The sequence below is a fragment of the Solanum pennellii genome, chromosome 6 (genome assembly GCF_001406875.1).
Source record: "Solanum pennellii chromosome 6, SPENNV200".
NCBI lineage: Eukaryota > Viridiplantae > Streptophyta > Magnoliopsida > Solanales > Solanaceae > Solanum > Solanum pennellii.
Genome location: NC_028642.1, coordinates 40,854,532 through 40,864,211, shown reverse-complemented (window position 1 = coordinate 40,864,211; position 9,680 = coordinate 40,854,532). Strand labels below are relative to the sequence as shown.

Below are 9,680 nucleotides of genomic sequence, written 5' to 3'. Positions count from 1 at the left end.
CTAAAAACTCATGATTCACAGTCTTTCGTTTATATAAAGTTTTCCATTCTTGCTTTTCCACCATGAGTAGTGTTGACCATTTAACAATGGTGGCCTATTGATGTGTTGTTCTTGACTTTGTTCAAAAGAATGTGCAGAATTCATAATGATCTTATCTTGAATTAATAGACTTTTGTTAAGATGATCTGCTCTGATACCACTTGTTGGATAACATATGTTAATCACTTAAGAAACCCGTATGAATTATGTGTTGCTTACTAAATTGATAGTTAAAGTTAAGCAACATAGTAAATAAACAGCCCAATAGTATGTAACTTCAAACTTCAATAAAAACAGACTTTGATCTAGAAAAGAGTACATAACTGTGTAATCAAAGTCATTATAAACTCTAGTTTCGTAACTAAAAAACACAATTTTTCCAAGGCTTATGTTCCCAGAAGTTTTTCAAGTTGCACCAACTAAAGGCTCAAACTAAACTAGGTAATCAACCTAAAAACTACTTCACTCAATCTCACGAAATAAATTCTTCCAAACGTTCTTCATAACACCTCGAAATAATCAATCAGAACTCTCTCAATAACTATGTTTTTGCTTATCTCTCTTTATAAGTGTGCAAGTCTTTTAGAGAAACTCTTCTCTATATATAGACTTACATACCCTTCCTTCTTTGATTCGATCTTGGTGAGTTTGTAGTGTTTCCTACTCCTCGTAGGATTTGGAAGTACTTTAAAATACACCCACACGATTTAATTATTTGCCGCCTTCACTGTCTCCTTAACCTATTCGGAATATAAGTTCATGTTGACACAACTTGTTCCTCTTTTGTCGATCTTTAAAATTCTCATTTATGTGATCTAACAATGAGAATCATAAATCCATAACACTCCGTTTCTTTTGCCTCCATTTTAGTGCGATGATTTGAATTTTGATTTTTTTAATCCTCTGGATGATTATCAAATTTCAACTTTATTTTGTTTAGCTGCGAAAATATTTATTCTGTTAACATACTATTAATAAGAAGATTGGTGTCATAAGTTTTTCACTTAATTTTTTCGTTTTGCTTTCATGCTCAAGAGATAAATTATTTCAATTGTTGATTGAACTATTTATCATTATATCATATAATTCTTTTTCTGGATCTATATTTCTAAAAGTAAGCTTTGGTGATGATGTAAGAAAATAGATTCAAATCTCCCTTTATATTTGTTTCTCTTTTTTTTTTTTTTCAATTTGGTGATGATGTGAGAAAATAGATTCAAATCTCCCTTTTTATTTGTTTCTTTTTTTAATGTTTTTTAAACGTGGATTCTATTAATCATTTAATAGACTTTAGCTTAAAGGAGCAAAATCACACATTTAACTTATTGAAGATTTAATGTGCCTAGCCAAATAACTCAACAATCAAAACCAAAATAAGACAATAACTCAGGTATTAAAAATGTTATTTGCCCTACTAAAATATGTCAAATGAATTAATATGTCATACCTTTATTCAAGCTTGTGTATACGAAATGGATGACACAATTCGTTTTATTGCATATTTAGACTATAGTAGTTTTGACCTTCATCCTATCAAATATGTCATCCTTTTCAAGATGACAAGTAATTTTTTATGTTTGACTATAAATTTTTGAAATATACGTGAAGAGAGGAGGGGGGAATTAAAAGAGAAAAGGTAATCAAAGATCATTAAAGAGATAATGACATACAAATTACTATATTCGTGAACTTGAAATTTCTACGTCATTTACCGACTAATTGGGGAAAAAATTTCTTAGGTTTTGATTAGTTAATCGAGCCCCTCACAAAATTCATCTGATAATTCACCAAATTACTGTTACTATTGATATAATTCTTGTTCTTCCAAGACGGAAACACATTGCAAAATTGCTCTTAAAGCATATTTTAAATTGACTTATTTTAAGTGTTTTATATTAAAATAATTTAAAAGCATATTTAGTGTTTGAAAAAAAAACCTTTAAAAGACTTGTTTTAAATCAAAAAGAAAAAAAATAAGTGAAAATCGTATGTAATTCCTAATTTATGATTTTTTATATATAAAACAAAGCTATAAGCACAACAAATAGTCACTTGAGTGTGTCCAGCAAGAAGGAAAATATTTCCTTCGAAAATGCTCTATACGAAAATTTTTAATTTTATTTTTATTTTATCAAGTTCAATATATAAATAAAAATATTATTTTAAAAATATTTATATACTCTATAATATAGACAATAGTATCAGAGGTAGAAGTATTGATGACAGGGTTGGAGACGGTGGGAATCAGGGCTACGCACCGTGGGGTAAAGAAGAGGTATACGTGTATTGGCGTATGGAAAGAACACAAATATACCGTTAATGTAAAACGTTATTTGTTAAATTTATTTTTTCTATTTTCATTACAAAAATTATATTTTTTGTTTTTTTTAAAAAAAATTCTGTATAAAAAATATCTTTCAAAATTTTAACCAACCGAATATAAAAATATCAAAAATCATTTTTGAAAAAAAAAATTCTACGTACCAAACACCGGCCCTTAATAAAGTGTAAACACAACTAAAAAACTAAAAGGAGAGCAATTATACAACGCTTATTCTCAAAGCGTTGGTATTCAATGCAGTTGTTGATAAAGCACAAATAGTTTTACTTTGTGCATTATGCTAATGACATGTATGCTTCACTTATTTCAATTCAATATTCAGTGTATAGATCAAAAGGTGGTGCTTTACTTTGATTAAGAGATATTAATTTGAAATTAAAGAAAAGGAAGCTACTAATTCTTGCTTCTCCATATGAAGACAAAAATAAAATAATTGTTAAAAAAAATTGAGAGGACTAATTGTGCTTTAAAGATAACTAGATAAGTAAATTTATCATTCCATTAATTGTTGTTCGTAGAAAATCATTGCCGTAATTGCTGACCTTCCATCTAATTCTTTTGACCATTTAGGATTAAACCTCCTTTTTATTTATTTACTTTTAAAAGGAATTGAAAATTATCTTGCCTTAGTTTTCTTTTTGTATTTTTGAAGACTCAATTGAGGCTTAAATACGTTTTATGCAAAGATATAATATTTAGTTATTATTTATTATGTATACTATTTCTATAGGACAAAATTAAAATAGAAAATTATGTTAAGCAGCAGACTTCCAGAGTATATATGATGTAATATAATCATAGTTTTGGTTATTTTTAAATCTTTGGTTATATTTAACAGAAATCTGTTATTCGATCTTTTAATTGTATGAATTAAAATTTGTACAATTTGATTTCTGATTATATATGTATAGTGTATAATTAAGTTTCTAATTGTATAATCTAGAATATATTTATGCTTATCATAACTATAATAAATTACAATGTTTGTATATTAGCTAGTGAAATATACAAACAGAGTTCTCAAAAAATTCTAAATATATAAATACAAAATTTGTATATATTTATGTTGTTTGTATATTCGTAACTCGTAAATAAAATATACAAACTGCAACCTCCATAACAAACGAAACTATAGCTATGAAGTAGAATTACCAAAACTATAACTATAGAGTCTTATCATGTCTATTGTCTTTGATAGTTTTAAATTTTTTTCATATTAAAACCCAACACGTTCTAACTTTTTCGTAAAACATACAAATTTATTTTATTTATCAGCACAAAAAATTAACAGAAATAAAAATATATTTTTAGTTATTCATTCAACTTATGATAAAACATAGAAAATAGTTTTTTTTTTCACCATAAAAGCAGTAAAAGTAAAAAAAACAAAAAATAAATTAGTAATGGACAAAAAGAACAACTGATAAATTTAAGGTCGTTGATTGGTTCATTAAATGAAATTGTTATGAACTAAAAAATTATACCTGAGTATAAAATAAATTTGTGTCTCAATTGTTAGGAAAATATAAGAATACTAAACTATATAAGGAGACAAATGGTGATAGCTAGAAAGTATAAATCTATTCAAGTGTGTTTCACAGGGTGAAAATACTATCTTTTTATAGAATTTTAAAAACATCTATTTATATTCTTTAATCAAATACGATAATATAACTTGAATAAATATATACATTACGTTATGAATAAACTAAGAGATACATCCACAATTACATGAATTTGTAACAACATTGAGGTATGTTATAGTTATAACGGTAGAAGTAAACCAAGAGATGAGCGTGGTACTTTCAGCAAATTAGGTGGATGAGGATATATTAGACCTTTTGAGATAGTTTAAGCGCGTTTTGGCTCTTTTCTATTTTGAAAAATGATTTAAAATAATGTCTTAACAAATTAGAAAATGATCAAAAAATATTTTTCTTTCACCAATTATATTTTTTATTTTTATTTTAAAAAAAGGTATTTTAGAATATCTTAGCTTATTTATTTATTTTTGGCCAAATACATAAGCATATCCCTAAATTTGTTGGGGTTTTTCCCTCAGGTACCTCAACTACGTCATTTTTCTATTGAATCATTGAACCCCCATAATTTGTTCCGTTTAAACAAACACCGATATCTGATGTGGAACCAGATTTTTGAGGGGTATTGATAGAGGATACATATGTTGTTCCACAACTCATTAGTCCAATTGATAGTGAAAATGTTCGAGAATAATTGTGTTTTACTTAAGTCATTTGAACACATTAGAAAACAAATGAGATTAACACGGTTTGTCTTCATTCATTTAATCAAAATTATTACATTCGAACACAATTGAAGGCATTTACAATAGAAAAGCCGATCAAAATCAACTAACAGTGTTTTAAAGGAACAAATTATGTGTGGTTCAATGATCAATAGAAAAATGACGTAGTTGAGGTAGCTGAGGGAAAAAACCTAACAAGTTTAGGAATTTGTTTATGTATTTGGCGTTTATTTTTTCTTTACCAGCATTGAATCCTTGACCTGGTGGTCAGGAGTAAACTCCTCAACCAGTCAACCACTTAGACCAAGAAGGCCGGTTCACCTATTATATTGAATTTGCCTTTCATTCACTTATTTGATTTAAAAAAAATATTTTTAATATATCAGAAATAACTCAAAAACGTTCTTATTCCACTTATTGAATCAAATATATCATTGATGCTTGTTTTAATTTAAACTTAAAACTATCACTGAACTAACATCACAATTATAAGACATTTAATTGAATATGTGATTTTTATTTATTAGTCCGTATATAAGTTAATCTCATAACTCAAACCAATACAAACATCATTTTGAATTAACACAATAAATTGAGAATATCAATTTTATTTTCATGATATTATTTTTCTCTTTTGGAACAAGAAATAATCTATGAGGGTTTAAATTTAATTTCCTATGATGAACGTGTGGAAGAGTGAGTCATATTTCAATATTTGATGCACCTCAATTTAGTGATGCAACTAATATTTGGTGTCACATATGGTCTTTAAGTCGATTCTAATTATGCTACTATCGTAATATGAGCCACAAAATCAAGAAGACAAAAAAATATATTTAGGACTTAAAAGTATGTCCTTTCTTTGCTTTAAGTTTTTATCTGGTATATCCCTACAAGGACACGCTTAACTTATGCCAAAGCCAGAGTCAGATGCAAGATATTCGATCGTGCACTAAAATGTAAATTTAACTATCGCGTATTTAAATGTAAATTTAACTATCGCGCACTTAAATGTAAATTTAACTGTACCATTTTTTATAAATAAAAATATTATTTTATTTTTTAAAAATGGTAAACAAGACGGTGAATTTATATAGTATGAAACTCTCAATGAAATTAGATTTAAGTAATATGCAGATCCCTAAAAATATGAGAAGCTTCCAATGTGAATTCACAATGAAATGATTATATTCTTGTGTTTGAGAGTAACGATTTTTGGAACTATAAACCTTGCGCAAACGAAGAAGGTAGGTATAACTTCAATATCATGCTAATTTCTCCAACTTTTGGTAAAAGCAACGAATTATAAGTCAAACTTCACTTTAAGAAAAGTAACCAATAAGTCAAAGTTAACGTATAAGGATATTAATTAGACATAATTTTCCATATGTATATAACTTTTCAAAAGCAAACTTCACTTTAAGCTTTGTTGTACTCGAAACAAAGCTTAAAATTGGGGGAAAACTTAGAATATATTTTGACAATAACAAAATAATAACAAATTTTAAGTTAATCTTTTGTTCATTTTCAATTTATTGTGTACAATTTCTGATAACCAACACAGCAGAACAATACAAGAAAGAGATTTATGGAGTACAACCACAATGAAAATTTAAATATCCGAATAACCCTTCGTGAAGTTATAAATCCAGCTTTCTATTTTGGGTCCCTTAGTAAAAAGACTAGAAAAACATAAATTACTTTATTGAAAGGTCAATGTGCTTAGATGGATAATATAATATATGGATCAAAATAGGATTTATACAATAACATGGTATTAAAAATTATTTTCCCTAAAATCAATAAGTATCATATACCATCATTATATGTGAAAGATGTGATGAATACATTATTGTTTGGAATAAACATGTAAGGCAAGTTCAAACAATAAACATGTAAGGCAAGTTCCTAGTGTGTGAATGCCTCACGACTAATCCACACAATTGTATAAGTGAAAATAAATTAATATTATCTACGTAATCTTCCTTCACAAGTCTATGAATTTATTTTACATTTTGGTTATGTTAAGAAAGTCCTCATGTCTCCTCTTCATCACCAAACAATCATAAGATAATTGGTTTCTTTGGGTCCCCTTTTCTTGACTAATAAGATGATAACAAGCCCCAAAAATGTCCTACTTTTATAACTACCTTTGTTTTAATAAAATCAAAATGATTCTATATTTTATTGATGTTATTGGTTTTAATTTGTTTGCTTTTTCTTCCTCTTTGTCAAACGTAAAAAGACATGCAATGGAGTCTTTGTGTTAGGTAACCTGCCTAGAACAATAACCTTGATAAAGCATTCTCTAGTCTCTATAATTTCCCTATAAATACCTCATTTTTCTCATCATCTTGTGTACACCACACTTGTTTCTATTTTCAAAGTAATAGGTTCTAATTAAGAAAATTTCTTCCAATAATATGGCTTGTTTTAAGAGTGCCATAGTTTTGTTTTTCCTAGTGATTTTAGTGGGAAGTTCCTCAGCTCAACTCACCACTGGATTTTACTCAAAATCATGTCCTAAGCTCTATCAAACTGTGAAATCTGTGGTGAACTCTGCTATTCAGAAGGAAACCCGAATGGGTGCTTCCCTCCTTCGCCTATTCTTCCACGATTGCTTCGTTAATGTAATCTAATCTACCTTCTTCAGTTTCACTCCTTTTTTTGTTAATATTGTTGTTTTAGAACATGGTATTTTATTATATACGGAAAAAAAAGCTTAATATAATCATCGATTTTATGACTTAAAGTTGATATATCCCTCAGGGAAAACGATATTTTTAGTCCCTGTGTTAAGGGTATATTCTTATTTTAGTCCTCATGTTATCTTACTTAGCACTATTAACCTTCAATTATATCAAGTAAGTGATTTTTATCCTTCAACTTACAGATTCATAAAAAATTATCAGAGAGTTCACTGCTAAAAGGGATAGTTTGAATATTTCCCTTTTAATTCTCTCTTTGAAGAACAAGCTAAGTCTTCCCTGTCTCTATCTAGAAGAACAAGCCAATCGATTTGAGCTACAATGTCAACAAAGCCAACTTTATAGGCATTAACCTCCCTCTCACGCCGACGAACGATAAATTATGCAACGAATGATCTTTGAAAAAAAGTTTTCCATTTTCTCAAGCAATAACATTAAAATACCCAAATTACCCCTTTTAGCAGTGAACTCTCTATTAATTTTTTTGGGTCTGTTAGTTGAAAGATTAAAATCACTCACTTGATATAATTGAAGGTTAATAATGCTAAATTAAATAGCAGAAGAACTAAAATAAGAAATTAGCCTTAACGCAAGGACTAAAAGTGTCCGTTTCCGAATCCCTCATTATAAAATGTAGTAGAAAAGTTTATCTATCAAAAACAAGATGAGTGTTATATTGTTCACTTTGCATAATTCCAAAATCGTTGGTATTTTCTGTTGCCAAGTGTCTTAGGACTACTGATAATGATATTTTTTTTGTGAGACAGTTCGACAACTTATGTCTTTTTCTGTCTCCAGGCATTCAAAGGTTTCCGGGCCCTCTATATATATATAATTATTTTTTACTTTTGACTTGGCGCTGTGTTTTTACAGGGATGCGATGGATCACTGTTCCTGGACGATACATCAACCTTCACAGGAGAAAAGAGGGCACAACCCAATTTCAATTCCGCCAGAGGATTTGAAGTAATTGACAACATCAAATCTGCTGTTGAAAAAGTGTGCCCCGGTGTGGTCTCTTGTGCTGATATTTTGGCTGTTACCGCCCGAGACTCTGTTGTAATTGTAAGTTGTTCATCGACATATTTGTTTATGCATTTAATATGAAATATAAATAAAAATTGTTGGATGGTATTAAATATAGCTTGGAGGACCTAATTGGGATGTAAAACTGGGAAGAAGAGATGCGAGGACAGCAAGCCAAGGCGCTGCCAATAGCAGCATTCCTACCCCAACTTCTAACCTTAACCGTCTAATCTCTAGCTTCACCGCTGTTGGCCTTTCTACAAAGGATATGGTTGCTTTATCTGGTTTGTTTCAATACTACTCCTGCTCCTTCTCTTCTAATTTAATTTGACTGGACACGAAATTAACTTTTTTAATATAGGAGCTCATACTATTGGACAAGCAAGGTGCATAAGTTTCAGGGGACGCATATACAATGAGACCAAAAACATGGACGCATCACTAGCGAGAACCAGGCAAAATAATTGCCCCAGAGCCTCAGGATCAGGGGATAACAATTTGGCACCTCTTGATTTACAGACTCCTACGCGCTTCGACAATCACTACTTCATAAACCTTGTTAACAAAAAGGGACTGCTCCATTCTGATCAGCAGCTTTTCAATGGAGGATCCGTTGATTCAATTGTGAAATCATACAGTAACAATCCCAGCAGTTTCATCTCTGATTTTGTGACTGCCATGATTAAGATGGGTGATATTCGTCCCCTCACTGGTTCTAATGGAGAGATCAGGAAGAACTGCAGGAGAATCAACTAATTTAATTGTGTTAATTTCAAGTGTGTTTGGAGATTGCTATTTTGAATTTTGAATTGCACTGTTTTGTTGCTTGATTTGTAGGCTCAATGGCTGTTATATACCCGTCACAGCTTCAAGTGCCACTAATTTGTATCGTATTTGAGTTTTATATATGATACTATATGAAAATAACTTTCTTTGTTAAAACAAAACGGGGATACTCTTAGGGCCCGTTTGGATGGGCTTAATAAAAGCAGCTTTAACAAAGTACTTTTGAAAGTGCTGAAACTTATTTTTAAAATAAGCAGTTATGTGTTTGGATAAAAGTGCTGAAGTTGCTATGCCAAACGTGAAAAGGGAAAAATGGAAGAAAGAGATGTTAGGGTTATGTGGGTAATTTGGAGATTATATTAAAATATTAAAGGTAAAAAGATAAAAATGTGGTCAACTTAAAACAGCTTATAAGCTAAAAAAAAAAGCACCCCTACCCCAGCTTTTAACTTTTGGCTTAAAATAAGTTTTTTTTAACTTAAAATAAGTTATTTTGAGTATTGCCAAACAGCTA

At 29.5% G+C, this 9,680-nt stretch overlaps 1 protein-coding gene across 1 annotated transcript; it reads left to right on the top strand.

Moving 5' to 3' along the window:
* Positions 1-6,995: 6,995 nt before the first annotated feature.
* LOC107021567 (peroxidase P7-like) lies at positions 6,996-9,322 on the top strand. Its single transcript, XM_015222253.2, has 4 exons — positions 6,996-7,276; positions 8,228-8,419; positions 8,499-8,664; positions 8,742-9,322. The coding sequence occupies exons 1-4, from the start codon at positions 7,070-7,072 to the stop codon at positions 9,134-9,136; spliced, it is 960 nt and encodes a 319-aa protein (XP_015077739.1). The 5' UTR covers positions 6,996-7,069; the 3' UTR covers positions 9,137-9,322.
* The last annotated feature ends 358 nt before the right edge of the window (positions 9,323-9,680 follow it).

Coding starts and splice junctions, on each gene's coding strand:
- LOC107021567 (XM_015222253.2), top strand. CDS start 7,070: ATGGCTTGTTTTAAGAGTGCCATAGTTTTGTTTTTCCTAGTGATTTTA. Junction 7,277..8,227: donor TCCACGATTGCTTCGTTAAT/GTAATCTAATCT, acceptor GTGTTTTTACAG/GGATGCGATGGATCACTGTT. Junction 8,665..8,741: donor GGATATGGTTGCTTTATCTG/GTTTGTTTCAAT, acceptor TTTTTAATATAG/GAGCTCATACTATTGGACAA.